General features: G+C 39.0%; 1 protein-coding gene across 2 annotated transcripts in view; it reads left to right on the top strand.

Annotated features, from left to right (window-relative positions):
* Positions 1-23,739, top strand: part of pkn2a (protein kinase N2a) — a 46,513-nt gene that overhangs the window by 16,207 nt on the left and 6,567 nt on the right. For both annotated transcript variants that reach the window (XM_088335374.1, XM_088335366.1), the window contains exons 4-22: positions 2,655-2,809; positions 5,321-5,450; positions 5,539-5,684; positions 5,842-6,055; positions 6,425-6,610; positions 7,645-7,754; positions 11,440-11,583; positions 11,667-11,742; positions 14,013-14,169; positions 14,250-14,379; positions 15,332-15,468; positions 15,717-15,792; positions 16,983-17,074; positions 17,144-17,320; positions 20,036-20,098; positions 20,197-20,273; positions 20,849-20,991; positions 21,068-21,175; positions 22,658-22,738. In XM_088335374.1, the coding sequence (XP_088191500.1) occupies positions 2,655-2,809; positions 5,321-5,450; positions 5,539-5,684; positions 5,842-6,055; positions 6,425-6,610; positions 7,645-7,754; positions 11,440-11,583; positions 11,667-11,742; positions 14,013-14,169; positions 14,250-14,379; positions 15,332-15,468; positions 15,717-15,792; positions 16,983-17,074; positions 17,144-17,320; positions 20,036-20,098; positions 20,197-20,273; positions 20,849-20,991; positions 21,068-21,175; positions 22,658-22,738 (2,402 nt within the window). The remainder of the gene's footprint in view (positions 1-2,654; positions 2,810-5,320; positions 5,451-5,538; positions 5,685-5,841; positions 6,056-6,424; positions 6,611-7,644; positions 7,755-11,439; positions 11,584-11,666; positions 11,743-14,012; positions 14,170-14,249; positions 14,380-15,331; positions 15,469-15,716; positions 15,793-16,982; positions 17,075-17,143; positions 17,321-20,035; positions 20,099-20,196; positions 20,274-20,848; positions 20,992-21,067; positions 21,176-22,657; positions 22,739-23,739) is intronic.

A 23,739-nucleotide genomic window follows, 5' to 3' on the forward strand; every position in this document is an offset into this window, starting at 1 on the left:
TATTGAAATGTGATATTCAGTTGCAGTAAAGTAATAACACTGGCATTAAACTTTTGAATAATATATTTATACATATATATATATCATAATGTAAAATCCAACAATTAATTTCATTTAAATGCCAAAAACCACCCATATTATTATTAATCAACAGCATTTCCAATTTACAACATATAATTTATTTTACTTTTATGAAATACATCTTTATTTAAGAATGTATTTACCAAAAGGTACAAAAGGGCCACATTAGATCACTTTATCAGGAGGTAAAATGGATTTAAAGTTTTAAATGGATTGCTCATCGGCCAAGTTTGACAAAAAAATCCTTCTTTGCTGAAAACTCGTGCGAAAGATCGTCCAGGAAGATAATCAGTTTTTGTCTATCACCGAGGCCTGTTGAATGCTATATGTTTGTATTTTTTTTTGAGGAAGTTGGAATATTAATTTCCATTTGTATTTTCAGTGAAAGTGCTTTTGAGATTCAAGTGTGGTCACATAAGGATAGTATCTCCAAGGACCACTCTATTTACACTACAGCTTTTGTTGGACTTTGTTATTACATTATCATCAAAGTGTTCCATTATTACCTCTACTTGAACGCCAAGTATCACATTGTAAGTAATTTTTCCAGCGTTGTGTCACAACACACCAGTATCGACATCAGCACATACATAGCCCCACTCAGCGCTGAGAGGTGACTCACCCTCAGGAGACTGACATTGTTGCATTCCACATTCAACTGACGATTAGCATGAGATGACAATTGTTGCCTTCCTAGGTACTTGATAGCTGGCTCCCACGTTTTTACCAACAACAGTGAAACACCCAAAGAGTCAACCACAACCCCAGTGTTTGTTTAACATGGTCGCTTACACCGGCGCTTTGAAGGAAGCAAAATAATGGTGTTTGTCCGCCTGGTGCTGTTGACATTTCCCCAGTTCGATTGTCATTGGGAAGTAAACGAGGAGTGCTGTTCGTTTTGGGGGAGGAAAGCAGGATTTTCTCTTTCAATGGCTATCTCGAGTGAGAACTAATATAGCTTGCTTCTGTGACTTTCTGACGAATAAGGTCTTTTTCTGTGTGACACGTCAGCGGAATGTCTCTGACCATGATGAAGTGACGGGTGAGCTGGGAATTTTGTGTGTCTCAGCTTGTTGGTCATGGACAGATGCTTGAGTTGTAGTCAACTCTTGTACAGCGCTCGTTTCTTAAATGAGTCCAAAATAGCTGCTGTGTCGCTACAAGAAGTTGGAATGGATGGATTTTGTTGTCTCATAACTTGGTGTTGGGTCTTTGCATGTCCTTTCTTTGTATATGAGATCCAAGTTGAATGGAAATGAAAAAAAAATATTTAGTCACACAAGATTATGTAGTGATATGTCTCAGTCTCAGCATGTCTGCCAGGCCACTTGTACATTCAAATATTTTGAAGATTTATCTTTAACATTGCTTGGCTTCATTTTCAGCATTTTTAAACATTTTCTTAAAACTTAAATCCCAAGATGTGTTTAGTGCATGAAGTGAGCAAATTTTTTTTCTCTTCTGTAGCACATTTGGTTTGCTTGTGTGAGGTTTCCATGCCAGTCTGTAGTGTACCTGCCATCAGGTTATCACCAGCTGTTGCTATGATGTCACTGGTGAGGGATCACGCCTTCCCACTTTTTCTTAGCGTTCTCATCAGAATTTAATAGAAGAAGGCCCTTGTCAGCTGTTCAATGGTGACATCATCCCTAGAACTGTTCTGTAGCTCTAAGTGTATTGTTCTCCACCCAGTGGAGGCTGAACCAAAAAGGAGAAGGCACCTCTTAAATTGAGTCATCCTTTTTCTTTCTTTTCTTTTTTTTACTTCTTTAGTAAAATCAGTTCAGCTGTAGTTTTTAAGTGGCAGGCTCATTTTTATACAACAGGAATTCTGTGACCCAATGAACACAGGAACTCTATATGAACTTGTAATTGTTGTCTGTGGAAGTCAGGCCAGTTTTCTTGCCAACAATAAAGCCTGCTTGCCTGTTAGTAAGATTGTGTTTGGATTTATTTGTGGGAAGTTTTCGACATCGCTTTAAAGTACATTTAAGTACATTGCATTCTTTGTATATTTTTCAGCTGTTCCCAGAGGTCAAGAAATCTGTCACTAATTTAATACATGTTAAGTTTTGTTTCAGTTCCTGACATGCAAATATTGCAAATGCAAATATTCATAGGTAGAAAAAACATGACAACTAAGGAAAGAGTAATTTGTTGTGTCTCTTCTATTACTGTAACATTTTAATGATTTGCAGCAGTGATTATGCTAATTTTAGGATCAGGGGGATGGTGTAATTGTGGCCTGTGCAGTCCATTTTGTTATTAATTGCTTAAGAATAAATGTGACTTGACTTGATTTATTTTCTTTTTAGACAAAGTGACACTCTGTTATAAGAAATTATAGTCCATTGATCTTCCTGAAGTTATTAAGTGACAGGGATTTCTCTAAGCAAATTTGTAAGTAATTAAGTCAGGCTGCAGGATTGTTTTGCTAAAGTCAACATAGCTGACAAGCAGAGTTCAGTTTCAACTCTATTTGTGACAAACTCCAGCCACAGTCATATCCTGTAGCGAGCTTGTCTGCAAAGTGCCAAAGGACCTGTCTCTACCCTTTATGTATTTCTCTGCAGAATGCCCCTTGACTCCAGATACTCCAAACAGTGAGAGCCGAATGTGCACAAGCAGCAGCCGACTGGCTGCCTTAAAAAGACAGAACGATATTGAGCTCAAAGTCAAACAAGGTGCAGAAAACATGATTCAGATGTACTCCAATGGACCGTCAAAGGTAGGCATTACCAATTCCTAAAGCTACGTTAATCATTACATACAGTACAGTCAGCTGAGAAAAAAACTATTGTGAGACCTGAATCCTTGTAAAATTCATCTTTTGTAAGTTAGAGACCACATACACGTTCCTCTATGGATTAACTTGCTGTTCTGGATGCTGGCGAGCCACTATGTTAGACTCTGACGAGAAAAAAACAATCTAAAGCACACACTAATGTTCGCAAAATACACGTTGGCTGGCAGAAACAATGTAGTCCAAATAAAAGCCATGCTTTCGTTGAGCAGCTCCAAAACCTCCAGCCACTACAGTCGTAAACTCCTACGGCACCCCCACTATATTCTCATCATCTCCCCAATGCATTCACTAAGGAGATGCTTGATGTCTTCAGATTCAAGCTTTTCATGTACAACCTTGATACTAAAACATGACATAATTAAACTAAAAATCCAAACAATAAGTTGTGTCATAAGAAATGTGTGCATTAATATATTAAAGCTGATTCTAAATAATAATTATTGTTATTACTATGTATATTTGATCTATTTTTTCTACTAGCTTTGGATGACCTTTATATGAACTAATGATTAGGTGAAAACAGATTTTTTTTTTTTTAACCTTAACAACAAAATGAGACACAGTCATGTCTGGTTTAAAAAATGCAGAGGCTGGCCTGTCGAGTGACTTGAGGGGCAGCCAATGAGCCAGTAAAGGAATGACAACATTTAGTTATATGTAATAATGACAATAATCCATATCGTGTTTAAATTTTAGTTGCTGGAGCAAATTGGATTATTGACTATAGAAAACTTAACCTCGTCTGGATAGAATACACAAATGTTTTTGTATTTAAAAAAAGATGTCGCTGGGTAAATACTGTGAATATAAATGATTGTAGCTGAACTCTGTGGATATATGTAAACTGTATGTTCAATTGTTTAATAATAAGACACATTGTGACTCTATGTGTTTGCTGGAATTAAAAAGCAAGCTCAATTCTACTTTACAGATGGTAAAATGATATTTTTTTTAGTAGTGCCTCTTTGTGTAAAGAGGAGGAATGTGCTTATGTGTCATGCTCACAGCATTTACAAACATTTATTAATCAAACGGCACATTTGGTGTGGTTTTAAGCACGTATCCCGTTTGGTTTCTATATATCGAATGGAATATGTTGGATTGCGCAATTGTGCAGAGCATTTGATAGGACTTCCTCATTAGAAATGAAGGGACAAATGAGAATTACATTGGGGTTAGTCGCTTGGGGTGGGGGCACCCATCTCATGTAAGAGCCACTATTTGTGAAGTTCATCAATTCCATTTTGCTTAACGTTTATTCTGAGTGTGCTGACAAAAAACACTTTTTTACTTTGGAGATTTGTAGATACATCTGTAATGACTAAACTGCTGCTTTAATGCAACTTGCTTGCATCAAGATTGTTCTACGTGTCCCATTTGCCATTGTTGTCCTTTTGTTGAACCTTGCTTTATAAACGTAAAGCACACAACTCTCTCACAAACCCATACATACTGGCTATGAGTTAAGAGTAAATGAGTGAACTTGATTTTCTCAATTTTGTGAATCCATATATGAATTGTGGGGCAAAGTAAAATAATGCATAGCCAATTCAATATTCACTCAACCAATCTTTAGTGTTTATGACTTTGCAAGGTCACAATGTTTTGTCATCACCCTGGCAGGCAGACAGCAGCACAGAGACAGTTTTAAACAGCTTCAATTTTAAACCGTGTTAATTTGATGTCAGAGAGGAAATTCCTGTTTCAGAGAGTCCCTTTTCCTCTGAGTGCTGCTGTCAGTGACCTGGATTTAAAATCTGAGAAATTCTAGGGTGTGTGCAAATGTGCATGCACACTTAAGACAGCCCAATTATTATGCACACAATAAGATGGCCGAAAGTTTTACCTTTGAGAAGTGACCACACATTCTCCATTTCTTTCCAACAGTTATTTACTATCTTGTCAAGGCCTAACAAGGGTATTTTTTATTTTTTTTGGAACGGTATTAAAATTGTGTTTTGTTGTCTTAAAGGTGGGATGCATCGTTTGAGGTGTCCTAAAAGTGTTGAAAGTAGGATAATTTTTTTAATAGATATGTGTTAACAATTCCCAACTGACTTTATAGATCCTTTATAACTTTAACCCACCACGCTTACCTCCTTTACATTACTTTTACGAAAGTGCAACACATCAGTTGGAAGGAAAAGGGGGGTTGAGGAGGGGAGTTTAGAGAATGCCTTTATGCTTGTCATCGCAGTTTTTTTGTTAGTGTATGGCCTTTTTTAAATACAGTCCAAACGCCAAACCAAACCTCCAAAAAGATGAAAAAAAGAAGTGTTTTTCCAGCGCATCTAAGAAATGCACAAACTTGATGAATAAGTTGTGATCATGATTTCAAGCCAGGAGATGGCAGCTTAGAGTTTTAAATTCAGGACAGCATCTTTAATGAACAGATCCTTCTAGGCGAGATTAATGGTCTGATTTTGCATTTAGGATCGTAAACTGCTGGCAACGGCGCAACAATTACTTCAGGATAGCAAGATGAAGATTGAGTTCATCAGAATGCAAATCCTCAAGGCCAGCCAGGCCAATGAATTGAACTTCGAAAACAATGACGTGATTGGTAAGACCTGCTTTTTGTAGAATGATGCATGTTCCATTCATGAGTAAAACAGCATTGGAAGGAGGTCAAGTTCTTAAATGTCCACCAGACAAGGCCATCATAAGCCCTTTGGACCTTCGAGTGGAGGAGCTGTGCCACCATGCCAGGATAGAGTCTGCAGTGGCAGAAGGAGCCAAGAACGTTATGAAACTCCTGGGCACAGGAAAAGTCACGGAAAAGAGAGCACATTTAGAGGTACAACACAGCTTCTAAAGCACATCAATCATTCAAAGCTGTTTATATATGACGATGACTAATTTATATTTATATAGAAACATTTGCTATCCATTGGGCATTTGTATCTTCACTCACCTGATTCATATAAGATAAAAATTTTGCTCTTTCTTTTCAGGCCCAGGCCCGCTTTAATGAATCTAGCCAAAAGCTTGACCTCCTTCGCTACTCTTTGGAGCAGCGCCTCAGCGAACTACCTAAGAACCACCCACGCAACAGCTGTTTAGTGGAAGAGCTGTCACTCCTATCAGCACCAGTCCTTAGCCCACGATCCAGCATCATCTCCACGCACAACCAGTACAGCACGGTGACTAAGCCTGCTGCGCTCACAGGTGATGTAAAAATAAAATATGTTGTACCCAAACCTTTTTGCTCCAACGTCTTTTCAAAGAGACTTCATCATACATATAATGCACAAAAGGAGCGTTTGGTTTCTGATTTTCGAATAATACGGCCGCAAAACAAATCCCCCTCCAAGGAAGTGAATCTGCATTAAATAAACTGACAGTAAACAAAGGACCACCATAGTAAATCTATAGTAATTCAGCTACATAAATAAACTAGATTATTATAAATGACACTTGGGTAATAGCATGTCCTCTAAAGTTTATTTCACCAAGAAAAAAAATCTTCTAAGCAGATAACTGACCAGGAATGTGAAATTTAAAAAATATATATATTTTGTCGCTCTCCAATACCAGGCACGTTAGACGTCAGGCTTATGGGCTGTCAAGACCTGCTGGAAAATGTTCCTGGTCGATCCAAAGCTGCATCAGTCCCTCTGCCTGGGTGGAGCCCGAGTGAAACCCGTTCATCCTTCATAAGCAGAGCAAACCGAAACCGCAGCGTCAGTTCGCGGAACATGACAAAAAGCGAGGAGCTCTCAAGTAAGTCTCCAATCAGTTTTTCAATTACACATACTAATGAAAATAACTACTTTGGGATTTTGACTTACAAATGTTAGGGGGTTGCGTTGGAATTGTGACCTGTTATAACCAGTGTTGGGAGTGTTAAGTCAATTCCCTTAATCACCAAAAGTCTCAAAGTGCTTCACAGACCACCATTACATCATCTCCTGATCTGAAGCCTACATGTTACTGATAAACAGTAGTTACTAGTGACTTCATTTAAAAAGTAATTCCGGTTTTTTTTAGATTGCAATGTTTGAAGTCGTATTTGATTATCATAAAATAGGAGAAATTTGTTTACTGTAATGCCGTAATTTAGTTGACAGGGTAAGATGAGTCCCGATTGTCTTTAGACCCTAAATGCAACGGAACAATTCCAATAGAAAACTGCATAAGCTCAAAACTTCACAGCTCTTAAAAAGATACGCCTATAACGCAAAAATATTTATCTGGTTTGCAATGACAGTAGATGGTTAAGAATAAACACGGCCTTCAGTATGCTTTTAGTCAACAGTAAGAAAACATGCATACATTATGAGTACAAAAACAACCACCTCTTTGCCATAACTCACTGTTATTAAACAGGCAGTCTGGCTAACGTGTTAGTCAGATATCACCTAGCCAGCTCAAGTTTCTCAATAATTGACAACCACGTAATTCACCAGATCAACCCTGAACTTTTAAATCAACATGCAATCTCATTTGTAGAACGTGTCAATGGTGAACCCAAGTGGACAACAGCGACATGTGCTGATGATTTTCTTTAAAAAATACAACCATTGGTTTTTATCATGATCTGTATAATATTTACATCTAAAAGTTTTTTCAACTGTAAATCCCACTCTAAAACCATCTATTTTTCTACAAATTCTCTGTTAGGATTTTACTGATTCACTGTTTGTTCAAACAATACAGAGGTATTCTTGAACAATAAATTTGCAAGTCACGGTATCACTGTGGTTGATTACTTCAAGCAAGGTCAGTGCTTGTAATTTGAGTGTTTCTTTCCTCAGATGAGATTAGCGCAGTTTTGAAGTTGGACAACACAGTTGTTGGCCAAACCAGCTGGAGGCCGGTCAGCAACCAGGCTTGGGATCACAAGTTTACATTGGAGCTGGACCGGGTAAGGAAAACACGCAAGCACACATACTCTTTAACTTTACGTTACAACTTTGTAATTTTTGTGTTCATCAACGGACTTGAAAAAACTGAAAAGCGCTCTCAGTGTTTTGCACACTCATCTTGACAAAGTTGAAACCCGCGTATCAAACGTGGCAGATGATAACATTGTATCGGCCAGAAAAAATGGAGCAATTGTGGTGATCACAAACATCGTGACTGGCTTAATAATGTCAAATTGATTGTGTCGAAGGAAGGTAAGGAAAGGGCCACATCACGAACGAATTCATGGGGGAAATGACTTGCGACAGACTGTGGCTGCAAGGTGACATATTTGAAATCAAGTCACACATTTAAAGTCTTTGAGGCTAAAGTGAAACTGCTATTCTTCCCTGAAACACCCATTTAAGTCCACGTTACTACATTGCATCATCAAGTGCAGGACCCCCTGGGGACCATCTTGGTGCAACTACACGGCACACCAGAAAGTGTTGACAGAAGCAAAGATACAGTGAGGGATACAATGGGAGGACTGCAAACATTAATATTTGAGGACATGACCAAAGAGTGTTCTGACAAGCAGAGGCAGTTCTCCCCCTTGATGTAAGGACTGTGGGGGCAACATGTGAAGCATACCCTTGCACATCCTGTTGTCCTCAAGTTTTCATGGAAGTAAAAAATACTGAGCTTTACCAACCCAAAGAAGGCCGAGAAATTAGTTCGGGAAAATATTCGTGCAACGGAAAAAAGCGGACCAACGGACATCGTCAAGATCCAAAATTCAACATTATTTCAAGGACCAGACAGATACCGAGGCTTTGATGGCTGCTGCTTGGTCTGGGCTGGAGGAAAGAAGAGGAAGAAGCCGTCTTGGTGAACTGTACGGACTGGAATCCTGAGAGCTAAACTCATTCTTACACTGTCATGTTTAGTTTAGATAGTGTTTTTGTTTTGTTTTTTACTTTTGTTTTCTGGGGTTCAGATATTTATTTTTGGGAGGTTCACGACAGGCACAACATGTTATTCAATTAACGTGGAGCAGTATTACAGGTTGTAGGGGGTGTGGATTATATCATCTCTCACCCAAAAATATGAGTAGCACACATATTAACATCTTGGAATACAAACGGTTGTGGGTATCCAATTAATTGAAAAAAGGGGATACTGACGTATCTTAAGTCTAAACAACAAAAAACAAAATTAATTCGTGACAGATCTTAAAATAGGAGCAAATGCAACTGAGATGTATTCAGCTATTTGACTATAATCATTTCGAGCTTGATTATCAGTTTGACCCTTATAACCATTTCTTATCCTCTTATCTCAAAAAACTGCAAGTACAGTGGGACCTCGTTACTTCGCGGTTCCACATTCGCGGGTTCAGAGCTTCGCGGGTCTGAAAAAAAAAAAAGATAAAATAAAATTATTATTATTGTTATTTTTTAAGAATTTTTGCCGGGGCGTCGCTACTTAGCAGATTTTCACTTTTCGCGGGTTGTTTTGGTTCCCCATTAACCGGGTCTAAAAATAATAATAATAAAATAAAATAATTTTAAAAAAAAATTAATTAAGCATTTCTGAAAGGGCATCGCTTACTTAGCGGATTTTCACTTTTCACAGGTGGTTTTGGTCCCCATTAACCGGGTCCAAAAAATACTAATAATAATAAGATGATTTAAAAAAAAAAATTAAGCATTTCTGAAAAGGCATCGCTACTTAGCGGATTTTCACTTTTCGTGCGTGGTTTTAGTCCCCATTAACCGCGATAACCGAGGGGTTACTGTATTATACTTAAAATATTTGTAATATTTCTGTTAAATCTTAAGGGATATTCTCAAAGATTCACCTAAACAGTAGAATATATCTGTGCAGATTTTGGAGCAATTACAGAATACGCAGAGAATGGCCAGCGAACCCTCTGCATCCCACCTTGAAAGGCTCACATCGTGCTTTCCACTCGTTTCTCCCCAGCCTTGATGAAAGCGCTCAAGTTCTTTGTTGGGCAGAGACGCTTGCATTGGCAAATGCCTGCTTAGGGTGTTGGATATGGACTTCAGGACATGGTTCATTTTGCCAGCTGTAGTGCCCCTCACCCAGGTCCTTTGCACAGCAGCTGAGAGTATGCTCCAGGGTCCCCCTCTTTAAGCAGAGGTTGCAGGCTGGCAACTCCACTATCTCACAGTTAAACAAGTTGGATGGAATCAATAGTACATCGTAGAAAGCCTAGTATAGGAATCGTATTCGATGGGGCTCAGCGTTCCACAACGCAGGTCATGCGGTCTTTTGCATGCTCCTATCTTGTCCAGGCTTCCTGCTGCTTCATTCCAATCATTGTGCTGGCCCACTCCTCCTCTACTTCTGCCTGCACCTCTTGCTGCACCAGTACTCTCCGGATATTCTCCTGCCCCTTGTTGTAGCTAGGTGTTGTATCGCTACCCAGGCCAGCTCTTCAATGAGTCACAGTCCCCACCTGTGCCCTGTGCCGTATCCTTGACTTTGCCACATCCACAGCTGAGTCTGCCTTCCACCTCCGTCTCGTCCTCACCTCGATCTCAGACTTGTATACCTTTCAGGGTTGGGTAGGGTTACTTTAACTGGATTACTTTCAATTACTTTTGGATTACTCCAATACCAAATATGCTAATAAAAGACAAAAGAAACTATATATGAATAAAATTACTAAACTTTGTGCAGGCTTGGGGAGTAACGGAATACGTGGAACGGCAAAAATGATGTTGCCAAGCTGTTTGGATTTATTTTCATTTTGTTTCTGTCGCATTTTATGTTAGTTTTGCAGGAGATCAAAGCCAGGAGAGAAGGCTTACCATGTGTTGTGAGTCATAATTTTATTCATATTTAGTTTTTTTTTGTCTTTTATTGGCATATTTGGTATTGGAGTAATCCAAAAGTAATTGAAAGTAATCCAGTTAAAGTAACCCTACCCAACCCTGATACCTTTGTATCCTCTGACTTTGTTTTGCAGCACCTCCTTTGCGTGGCTCACCTTAAACACCTCATTAAGGCTGCTGATGGGGAGCTGTAGCTTGTTGGTTGGGCCAAACAGGGCGATGATGCTTAGGCTTCAATTTCCCTAGAAACTTGCTGACTTTCCTCTCAAAGTCCTTGATGGTAGAGATTGGAACCTCATAGATCAGAAGGGGCCAGAAGATCTTTGCCCATGTCTTGTCTTTTCAATGCACAGATCAGGACACTTAGCCATGGGTGATCCTGCTGCTTGGGGGTGCTCACCCTCTAGCAGCAGGTTCAAAGATACTTTGTATGATGGACAACACACAGACACACACCGAAACAATCAGTTGTCATCAATAGCACCAATGAGAATTATTATTAGAATAGATAGTCTTATTATATAGTATGCTGAAAATATATGGAGACAGCAATGATGAAGTAATTGTACATCCACAGAAACTATGTAAATATGTGTTCATGAGGTGTTTGTTATATTTAAATACACAAGAAATGTAGCTGTCAGATACATATGTTAAGGAAGTTGAATGGGTAGGATTAAATAAGCATATGCTTCTTTCTTTTTGGACATGTTACGTTAACCTAGTTTTTCTTTCTTTTAGCTTGTTTTGTTTCATTTTGTTTTCTTATGTCTGAAATATAGTTTAATTCATTCATTTATCATGAGTAAATGTTTATGTGCCCTGTTGCTTTCCTTTTAGTCACGCGAGTTGGAAATTTCTGTATACTGGAGAGACTGGCGCTCACTCTGCGCAGTCAAGTTCCTTCGTCTTGAGGACTTCCTGGACAACCAGCGTCATGGCATGTGTTTATACCTTGAGCCACAGGGCATGCTGTTCGCTGAGGTTTGTGCATACCTGGTCATATTTCTTCCAAAACCTAAGTAGGTGAGAGACGCATACCCATTCCTGCTCTGTGTATTGTTTAGGTCACTTTTTTTAATCCTGTCATCGAAAGAAGACCAAAGTTGCAAAGGCAAAAGAAGATTTTCTCGAAGCAGCAAGGTTAGCAGGCTACATTTCACCCCAAACTGATGACGAAGAGCATTTATTGTCCCTTTATACACACATGATCTAAGCACACGAGGACACCATGACAGGCGGCAGGGAGCTGTAGTAAACAGTGGGTGGCTGGGTTGGGGGTACATGCGGATCCCTTTACCACTTGTGTTGTAGGGTCCCCATTTAATGTGGTATGTCTTGGGCAAGTACAGCCTGGTAGCGCCCATCCCTCTCCAGGCTTACAAATGTTTTCACCCGGTGTCAAACCGGCGATCTTTCGTGTGTTAGGCGAATATGCTAACCACTGCACTACAGAAACACTGTGTGTGGCTTGTAAACAGTAGAGAACAACAACAAAAACACCTATACAAGACCATTGGTAATGACTAGTCAAACAAATATTGTAAAGTTTTCCGATGAGGTTGCTCATCTTGTCGTAAAACACAAAAAGGGCTATTTAGAGAAATTGAGCACTGTCCCATACCTTCTTCCTCCAACATGGTTACAGCTCTAACCAGATAGTCCTGACTTTAGTCCACTCAATCTGTTTCACTGTGTTTTAATGAGTATCCCCATACACCAGTGCTGATCTAAAAGCATATAAAAGTCTGGATGCATACCAGTTTTTTATAGCTGGTATGTTTTGTGTTTTGCGGAAAAATGCACCCCCGGCTTGGAATGTCCTCGCACAAACGTTTCTAAAACGACTTTGTAATGTTGCTGTAAAACAATCCCTGTCTCGCCGCATGTTAAATTTCTGGGACAGGCCAAGTTTTTGGAAACAGAAAAAAATAAGAGCTAGAGAAAAGCAATTCAGTTGAGGACATTTATTACAGTTCCAAAATTTTTGTGCACTCCGGACTAATTGATCAGGGCAGCGCTCTCCCACCAATAAGCAAGAAGTGCGCTCCCCCAACAGAAGCCAAAGACAAGTAATTCACCACAGTTTTTATAAGAGAGGGGTCTGGATTTCCAAAATGGAAAATGAAGCGATAACAGACACTCTGGACTTGCGTTACAGGGCAAAAACAAGAACTCCATGTTCAAAAAAACTGCACACAGCTGACTCTTCAAAGTTGTATGATAAGATGAGGTTGACTCATCGGAAGACAATTGCCCAAAAAATACTGATGAATACAGCAAGTAAATACTTCATTAAAATATTTAAATAAATATGATGTGTTTTTATAACAACTAAATGAATAATGTGATTATCAAAATAATAATGTGATGATTGCGATTGGCTGGCCACCAGTTCAGGGTGTCCCCTGCCCACTGCCCAAAAAAGGTGGGCTCCAGCACCCCCGTGACCCTACTGAGGATAAGCGGTGCAGATAATAGATGTATGATTAAATAATTAATATAAGTCATGCAATAATGACACATTTTAGTAATTCAGATTCAGATCTACTTTATTGTCATTCTAGTACACGTGTATACAGAACGAAATGTCGATGCATCTGACCCCCACAGTTTCCTTGAATGTACAGATATAAATAAAGTTGTATTGTATTATGGCTACGTATAGTATTTTACCATAGTGCCGATAGTGCAAGAAGAGTGAATTTTTGGGGAAGGTAATATAACAGTAAAGCACAGGGCACTTGCACCTTGTATAGAAATCACTTTTGAGCATATTTAAAACCTATACTTTGGTGAAATTACATTTTATCTTCTGAATGTTTCTTTCCTGTTTTATTCATTGATAATTTGACAGTTAATTTCGGCGTAATAAGCTTTTAACAGTTTTCAAGACGTGTAATATTCGAAAGTTTTCTGTTTCGAATCTCTGGTTAAACTCAATAAAAGCTCGTTTACGTAGTAAGAAATGGCTACAGTTAAGACACCAACGTAGCTAGTTAGCACTGGCTTACTTATATTGTTGTTATTATATTGGCTGATTATATTGAGTCTCTAAAGCATTACTCGTACTCATTTAACATAAAATTGCTCGAAAATGCATGAAACGTACCTTGTAAAATAATGTCGCTGCAAATTTTGGAATACTTGAGTGCTGCCTTGGCACAACACAACTCCCTTTGTTTGCAGATAATCAAAAGGAATAAATCAGCAATAAATCACCATTTTAAAAAGTGCTGGTTATATTCTCATGCTGTCGTCATTGATATTGGTTTCAACTCAAATCCTTATTTAAGCACTGACCTCTACGGTGATTCTGCAGTCCATCATGGCTCTCATTCTGCCGGGGAAGTCAACGCGATAGGCTCATTTAAATTATGTTCCCCTTTTGTTCTCTTTTCTCCCTTCATTAGGTAAGACGTTCCTTCGAGCCCCTCAAATGAACATTAATATCGCGACTTGGGGTCGTCTGGTGAGAAGAGCCATTCCAACTGTGAGCACCAACTCCTTCAGTCCACAGACAGCTGAGACTGGATCCAGTAGCATCCCGGGTTCACCAACACCCAACGTGTAATAAAAGGCGCCATTTTTTTCATACCTTTCATGTACACTCCACAAGACCTTCATTTCTCTAATGACTCACTCCGCAGTGACCCTCTAGTGACCAAGTTGGACTTTGACAGAGAGCCCACCCCGGGACCAAAGTTCTACCCAATGCCCGACAGTATACAAGAATCACCGGAGCAAAATGACATGTTGCCTGACAAAGAAGAAGTGCAGGTATTATTTTTTTTTGCTATGATCAGGTAAAAAAAGGATCGGAAATGTTTAACAACAGTTGCAGAATATATATTTTTTTATGTTAAGGATTTGAAAGTATTTTTGTAGGGCCCAGGCCAGGGGTTGGGAATCGCCTTGACTCAGACATGAAAGCATTTTTTTTAGTCTTACAATTTCTTTGAATATTCAAAATATTTTTTGATTGTAAAGTATGAAAATGTTAAATGTAAGAAAAGGCCTGTTTCAAATACAGTTGAAACACCAACCCAAACACCCAAAAAGATTAATAAAGAAGAGTTTATTCGTGCTTGATGCATGAGCAGCGATAATAACTTGAAGTCAGGAGATGCCGACAGAGACCAACATTTTTCAAATTGTGGACAGCATCTTTAAGGGTAGAAAAACCCCACAGCATTCCTGCCAGTGGTTCTTCAAATGCAGTATTGCTCCTAAATAGGTTAAAATAGCAAATATTTTATTTGATGTCTGAGCGTGATATAATCATCGAAAGACCCACTTCTGGCTCACGTTCCTTTGTCGCGCATGATGAAATGTTAAAATTGATGAACAATGCGTTCTAGTTGTGAAATGCTAACATTAGCATTTTACTTCAGTAGCCTATCTGTGCTGCTGATCTATCTTATACTCAGGCAAAATATATGGTATTTTGCCGCATTTGATGAACCTCAATTTAATTCTGGGCAGCATGCTGGCAGCATGTTAGTTCTGACGTTGTGTGTTCATTCCAGCTACCAGCCTTCATGTGTATGAATCAATACATGTTTGTTTGAGCTTCTGACAGAGTCAGCTTGTCTCTTTGTGCCAAAACAACATACTTCATGTAAATTTTCAGATATGTTTCTGATTTGTTATTTTATGTTAGTCTAGGTAGCCTTGAGGAGACAAACATACAGAAAAGTTACACTCGTTTTTTTGGGGTCTCCCTCCTCAGGACGCGCTCGCTTCGTTCGACTTCTTGAACAACAGGAACAGCATGGCAGTGAAGACCGATCTGGACCTGGTCCCGGAGCCAGAGTTTCAGCGTCCTGATTTGGAGCTCACGGCCTTTCACAAAGATGCGGAGATAAGGTACTACCTGGCTATCAACGCTTGACTCTGGATTGAGGTTAATTTGGCGAAATTATGGGAAAAATATTCTTAAAGTCATGAATTGTGAATGAAGTGCTCACTAAATGCCCAATCCAGATCCAGCCCAATATAGTACTAATGTACTTTTTGTTGTGTATTAACAGCAACAGCAGATTTTATGTTTGAGGAAAATGACTTCATTCACACCAGAAACAATGTAGTAACGTGGACTTAAATGTGTGTTTCAGGGAAGAAGAGCAGTTTCACTTTAGCCTCAAAGACTTCAAATGTGTTGCAGTCCTCGGACGTGGCCACTTTGGGAAGGTCAGTTTTTAGGACCTTCTCTTAACTGGTAAATGCTCTGTATTTATGTAGCGCTTTTCAAGTCACTGAAGACCTCCCAAAGCGCTTTACAATGTTCTTTACACTTAGCAATTCCAACACTCACACAGTGATAGCAGCGACTGCCATGCAAGGCGCCTATCTACTTATCGGGGGCATGGGTTCAGTGTCTTGCCCAAGGACACTAATAAACTAATCAATGAAGTAAATGGGGAGAAACTCATTTGCCTGTATTTTTTAACTCCATTGCAGGGTTTAGAAATGTATGGCTCGCAAGCCAGATATGGCTTGAGTAAATAAGGCTCATCTTATAACCTTCTCAATATTGCTCAATTTATAGTAGATGCAAAGCCGAAGAGACGTGATATGTGGTTCGGTGTAGAACATAGGGAGCAAAGTTTCAACTACAGTTTCCCCTTTAGTTTTACACCAACCTAACCTGATTTGGCTGTATGTCTCTTAGGAATCCTATTTATCAAATCTCATTAAACGATTTATGTAAATGGTTGACTGTTTATGATGAAAACCTACTGAACAAACTGCAAACACCCCAAAAAAAGCCAGCTAAGCATCCAGAGCGATTTGAATGGGTGAGCGGTAGTGGGCAGGGGGAAGAGCTCTGCACTTATAGCGTAATTCCCTACATACATCCGTATTCCCATTTCTAGTATTTTATAACAAAATATGCCCCTAGGATCTTAAATAATTGCAGAAGACAAACTTCAGGTGGTATATTTGTTGACACCGGCTTTGGCATTATTTTATAGATTTTATCAAATTGTCAAACACACAGCAATGTGCTGAAGAATTATATTTTGTTTGGAGAGAGGCTTTGGTGGTTTTGTTGAATCTTGTCTTTGAATGTATAGTTTGTATCTAAAAAACTATCTTTCTTTTATGGCTCTTTGAGACAAAAACGTTCCCGACCCCTGTGCTATAACCTACGAGTAAATTCAAATGTGTTTTGTTGTAAACACGGGCTCTAATTTAGAATATGATTTCAACTTATGTTGCTATGGTAGTAGCGTAACTCATTGCTTTTTTCTTAAGTAGTTTTAAAACTGACGTTTAATATTCACTGAATTAATGCTGCTCTTAGAATCCTTTTGAAAAGGAGCATCATGCTCAATGAGTCATCTATAGTTTGTCTGAGGCATTTCTGTATTTTGCAGGTGTTGTTAGCTGAGTATAAAAGTACAGGCGAGATGTTTGCCATCAAAGCTTTGAAAAAAGGTGACATTGTGGCTCGTGACGAAGTGGACAGGTAACAACACCCTTGCAGACTTATCAACAAGAAGCACAAATGGCTGACCTCATCATCTTCTCCTTCCAGTCTGATGTGCGAAAAGCGCATCTTTGAGACGGTCAACAGTGTGCGCCATCCCTTCCTGGTCAACTTGTTTGCCTGCTTCCAGACTCAAGAGCACGTCTGCTTTGTTATGGAGTACGCAGCGGGAGGCGATCTGATGATGCACATCCACGCCGACGTCTTCTCTGAGCCACGGGCCATGTAAGTTCAGAGTTGTTTTCATTGCTTCATCTTTCATTTGTCTTTTTCTTACTATTACTGAAAATTGTATTCAAAAGCTGAGTTGCACCGTTTCTTTGTCCTTACCAAATATTTTCTTTGTATCAAATGTACCGTATTTTCCGCACTTTGTGGCGCGCTCTTCCAAATATAGTCTGTGATTTTTTTCTTTTTCTCCCATAATTAAGACACACAGAATAAAAACTAGAGAAAATGCTCGGGTTTTACAAAAATAAAAATGTCCTGCATTTGAAAATGGATTTATCATTTGGAATATTCACCTATCACAATTGCATAATATTGGATGCAACTGGAATCGAGTGGCGAGCCGCATGCTATCGACTAGATGACAGACAAAAAGGATGAAAGATTAAAAGGCCTTTGGTTGTATCTCACCATTCAACTATTTGTACACATGGCAATTAATCGTTGATGTTATTATTGGGCCAGGCTGCGAGAATTTTGTCAGACATTAAACCGTTCGGGAGTACAGAAAAGGTTGGGGACCACTAATATACAGGATTGTATCGGCAACTTGCAAAGTCTTAACGTAGCTCACCAGATTCTGAACTGAATGAAGGAAAAAAACATTTTGTGAAGCAATTCAGTCATCCTGAAAGATATGAATAAACACATGGTTGCACATATTCAAAACCTTTTTCACTTACAATGCTTAGTTTGAGCTGAGAAAAAGTAAAACAAATTTCATACCAATTTTAATAATTTCTCTAAAATATCTGGTAACGTGAATATAAATGGTGTGATAATGAGATAAGGCCTAATGACTTCATGTATCGTCTGTATCCATTGTGGTCTCGTGGATAAGATCCAGTGCTCTCCCCGTCGCAATCCGGGGTTGAGTCCTGTTGCATCCATTTTATGCAATTGTACACAACCATCCATGTCTATAGCGGCCTGGTGGTTAGGATTCAGTGCTCTTACCATTGCTTTTCGTTTCGATCTCAGTTGCCACTGTTGTTTTGCAATTGTGGTCAGTGATAAAGTATGGACCAACCAATAATTGCGCAAATATGTTAACGCATTTCCAATTCTGTCTGCATCTAAGGCCCACCAGATAATAAAGCACATGTTCAAATTACTGAACAATTTTGGGTGCACGTTATACTCCAGAAAGTGGGAAAAAATAAATCTAGGATAATTGAATAAGCGCATCTTGATCTAGTCCGGCCAGCGCATTTTTGCTTAACTGGTTGCACGTTTGCCGAGCCCGGATGACAAGGTCCGGCTAAGTTGAGCCGTCTGTAGGTACTTAGGATAAATGCGCATTCAGAGCATTCTCAAATATACCCACAGGATGGATCCTAGAATCACAGATCGGAAGTGTCACCCATCATCTTTTACGGTTGTTTAATAACAGATCTTTATCGAGTTTCATTAAAATTTGAAAGCATTTATATATTTTTAAAAAACGTTTCGTGAGAACCTTTTATTAAGAAAATGGAGAAAGCCTGGTGGTTGATGAACAGCATGCTGTTTGAAAGATAGATGTGCATTCTATGGTTCAGTGACATGATTTTTGGCTACCACGTGGGTTGCCCAGGTTCAAATCCTGGCTAAAGCAACTTTTTTGCTTATTATTCCTACCATTTTTTTATATGATTTCACTCTTAAGTATTTTATTACTCGTCTATCTGGAGTGCCACATCTCATTTCATTGTAAACGATGTTCAGTGCATTTTAATCAATGACAATAAATGCAAATCTAATTTGAACTCTTCCATTTAATTATTATTTGTTTTAAATTTCATTGAGCCCTCCTAATAACCAACTTTTTCTCAGGTGATGGAACAGTTGAATAAGAATTGTACCTATATCTACTATATTACCCCTGCCAAAGATTACATGTATACCATCTTTGCAAGTTTTTGTGTCAATTTTCAGTATGTCTCAATCGGCTATAACAAATTTTAATCAAAGCTCTGATTTTAATTTGACAGTTTTAATTGGAATAGCAATATAACACACAGCCTGACAGCAATACATCTACTGCATGAATGATAAAAAAAATTACTGTTTCAACTATGCAGTCAACAGAGTTAATGAAATGACAATATTGTTTATATGTTAACTTTTAATGCAGGATAATTAAAATAATGCAACATACCAAAGTTTAGGGGAATACCATAAAAGCCCATTGCCCAGTTAATTTCACCGCTATTCACACAATGGACTGTAGAAGTGCCAGATGCATCTCTGGGGATAATTTTACCTGGCTGTGAGCCTGGTCTGGCGCAGGCCAGCCGTAGAGAATAAATCACCATAGTAACTGAATTGAATTAAATCTTTTTTCATTCAACGGACTTTGGCTAAATTCAGCAAATATAATACACATATCCCTGCTTAATTTTTTATCTTGGTAAAGATAGGAGCTACATTCAGAACACGATATATTTGGTTTGATTTTCCATGGGCATGTTACCATGACAACTTTTGCGGCGATTAGTGTGCTGCAGTACTAAGTTTTATTGTACACGATGCTCTTGATGATCATTTATGATGAAACATCTCCCAAACAAATCAGACTTGAGCAAAGCTGCCTCTGTTTATCTTAGCATTGTTTGGCAAAAAATAAATACTAGGTTGTTAAATTTGCTGATGGGCAGAAATGGTTTGTGAAAAGTTGAAATCTTGTGTTTTAAAGGATTGTATTGATTCAATCTTTTTGGGCTTTAATAGGTTTTATGCTGCCTGTGTGGTTTTGGGATTGCAGTATTTACATGATCACAAGATTGTGTACAGGTGAGTGTTTTTGTGCTGTCCTTTATTCCATGAAAGAAATTGTGCCGTACTGTGTATTTTACAGAGCACCATATGACATGACTGTTTTTCATTGGCAGAGACTTAAAGCTGGACAACCTGCTTCTAGACACGGAAGGTTACGTGAAGATTGCTGATTTTGGCCTATGCAAAGAAGGTGAAACCAAGTTCCTTGAAATTTTGCACACCAATCAATTATTCAGAAAGTTTGTGCTAAAAGGATTTTTTTTTATATAATGCAGGGATAAATCGAAAAGGAGTAATTTGTGTCAAAAGTTATTTGCTGTATTTATTTGTACATACCGCACAATTGGTTATTACGCTAATTTTATTTTATTCTAAAAATTGGGATTTTGTATGATATATGTATTTATATTTATATATTATATATTCTTTATATAATATATAGATAGAAAGCATCTTCCTCTTCCATTTGGTGCTTTTGTCAGTCTTTTCAGAACGTTTTGTCGATATGTTTTTGTGAAAAATATCGATATAAACGTAGTGGAGGTTCGTTAAGCTGTTTTCCAGAAGTACACAACTACGACTGCAACGTCATTGGCGTGCAGGCAGCCAAAAGCAGAAAAGGGGCGGGGTGAATACAACATACGATAAAAATTTTGAAGTACTAAATCGTGATAAGTAAACCATGATGAAGCAAGAGATTATTTTTTACATGAATAAATAAGATATGTTTATCACAATACTGACAATTGTAATTGTTACCTACAGGAATGGGTTTCAGCGACAGAACCAGCACTTTTTGCGGAACACCGGAGTTCCTGGCTCCTGAGGTCTTGACTGAGACGTCATACACGCGCGCCGTGGACTGGTGGGGGCTGGGTGTGCTCATTTTTGAGATGCTGGTGGGAGAGGTGAGCGTGCATTTCGTCATCACGCCCACTGGATCCGAGCGGCGTCTTGAAGGCATCTCGCCATCTTCATTTTCAGTCGCCGTTCCCCGGCGATGATGAGGAAGAGGTGTTTGACAGCATCGTCAATGATGAAGTCCGCTACCCGAGGTTCCTCTCTACGGAAGCCATCTCCATCATGAGGAGGGTATGTTGGTGAATGCAGCTTGAGAAAAAAAAACCTCCACATCTTTTGAAATACAGTGATACCTCTTCGTACGAGCTTAATACATTCCCTGATTGTACTCACGGCTCGAATTGCTCGTGTAATGAGCAGATTTATCCCAATATGAAATAATGATAACAAATGATTCTGTACAAGTCTTTCCAAAGGGATCAAAACAAGCCAAAATGATATTGATTCAATAAAAAGCAAGTTTATTATGAGCACTTACCAATTGCTATTACAAAAGTTTGTGTTTGGTTTAGAGGGATTGCAAAGTGAAGGAGATGGCTTACCTGTCATCTTATACGTGTTCTCCGTATTGTAAAGGTTTTTTGATCTTTTCAAATTGGGTATGCCAAATATTAATTTTTATGCAGGAATTTAAAAAAAAAACAAGACTGATCTTGTCTCGCCCATTTCAGCTATGATCAGGATCGTCTCTCACTGGTCGAATCTGACCACGTCATCGTCGTTTGCGAAAATGTTCGCTGTATTCCGCCTAGTCTGTCTTCCTGCGCTGTGTTTAAATTTATGATCTCTCTATAAGGATTGACAATCATTAATAAGGGGGTCAATTGGCGGAGGTTGATGTATATTCGATGGAGAAACTGTTGATGATACCAGTTCGCCCCATTTTGGCTGCTTGCCATTGTAACATTCCTGCACACAACTGGACATAACACAGGCATTCTCCACCAAAAGTACCAAAACTTTGCTTAAAACACTCAAAACCTTTACGTCTAGTTAGGATGTAAACTAATAAGGTGACTAGCTTGCTAGGGTGCAGGTGTGCTCCTCATGACGTCAGAGCTCAGGTAGTGAAAGACGAGACACTGTTCAAAATGCATTGTCTTGGAAATAACGGGAATATACCTATGACATTATATATATATATGTGTGTGTGTGTGTGTGTGTGTGTGTGTGTGTGTGTATGTATATAATGCAAAAACCTGTAAGCTGTCAGAGTGTGTGAAGCTCATGGTAAAGCGCTTTGGGAGGTCTTCAGTAACATGAAAAGCGCTATATGAATGCAGACCATTTACCATCTTATTGTACACTTAAAGTTTACTTTATATGAACATAAAAAAAGGGAAAAAAATATTAAGCACAATTCTTTTTTCTTTTTTTAGGCTGTAGTAGTTTGCATGCGCAAACTGAGTTAAGCTGATGCTGTCGGTTAAGTCATTAGCAGCGAGTTGTCTAGTGGTAACCTGGCACTGCTGATGAACTGGATTATCCCCTGTATAGTGAGCAAGACTTTAGTCGCTAAAACCTTGTATACTGAAATTCTCGTGTTCATACAAAGAGGTACCACTATCAGGTTAGAAAGCATACATCTTTAAATACTCATCCTGGACAAGTGTAAAAAAATTCAATTACAACTACCCTAAAAAATCAAACGTAGTAATCACTCTTTGAGTACATTTCTGTTAATTTTTCCTTTATCCATGCACATATGTTAAGCTTTTGAGAAGAAACCCTGAGCGTCGTCTTGGAGCAGGAGAAAGGGATGCTGAGGAAGTCAAGAAACACTTATTTTTCAGGGTAAGTCACCTAGACCAAATGCACCAATCTTGTCTTTTTTGTATCAAAATATGTCCATCTTAAAGCATTCACTCATTCTCAACTCCGTACAGAGAACCCGCGCTACTTCGCGCTTCGGTAATCGCTGGTTCACTGCTTGACTGATTTCGATTTGTCTTTATTGTCACTGATATCAACGTATCCTGCATTGTGTTCTAAGAAGACAGTGCACAGCAAATGCTATCACGGGGGCAACTTTTGTGTGTGTGTGTGTGTGTGTGTGTGTCTGTGTCTTGGGTCAGCGTGACTCTGATAGGCTGGTATATGCTGTCAGTTAAACAAGTGGGCGGGTGCACAAGTCAACGTGTCCACCCAAAACAAACTGCAAAGCACGGCTACAGCTGGTGTTTCAGTGGCTTTTTACGTTCAAAAGAAATTCATGAAATAAATCCGGCGCTCAGGAAAGTCAGAAGAGCGCAAAGAAATGGTGATCACCAGCGGGTGCTTCGTGGATTGTTATCGGGTCCGGTAAGAGACTGAGGCGGCGTTGGGAGAGAAGGCAATAGTGTCATTGCAGGTCCGGCCTTCTACGGCTAGGCTACGTAACAGCTCTCACAAGCTACTCTGTTGAACCTGTATGTCACTAACGGCAGATCCACTATCCATGAAACGGACGAGATCGAGGCACAACTCATGGGAAACCGCTATATTCGGAACGGTTGTATTTTAATCTTCGCAGCAACCTGGCTCAACTTGAAGATCCCCGATGCTATCGCGAAGCTAACCAGCCCTCTCACAATCACTTTCTTACACAAAAATTAGAAAGTAGAAGCCCTCCAAATGTGTTGTTCTTTTGTATACTGAAAATTAATAGCATTCATTCAATTGCAATTCTGTTTTCTTTTATTGATCTATAATTAGTTTGTTAGTCGTATGCTCCGTCTTGGGGGCTTTAATGAAAGGGGGTTGGTACATCCTATCTCTAAACAATGTTTAGTAAAACCCAAAGGTATAGCAGAAGC

This window comes from Urocampus carinirostris, chromosome 1, assembly GCF_059441175.1.
Source record: "Urocampus carinirostris isolate Australia breed hairy pipefish chromosome 1, RoL_Ucar_1.0, whole genome shotgun sequence".
In the NCBI taxonomy this organism is placed as follows: Eukaryota; Metazoa; Chordata; class Actinopteri; order Syngnathiformes; family Syngnathidae; genus Urocampus; species Urocampus carinirostris.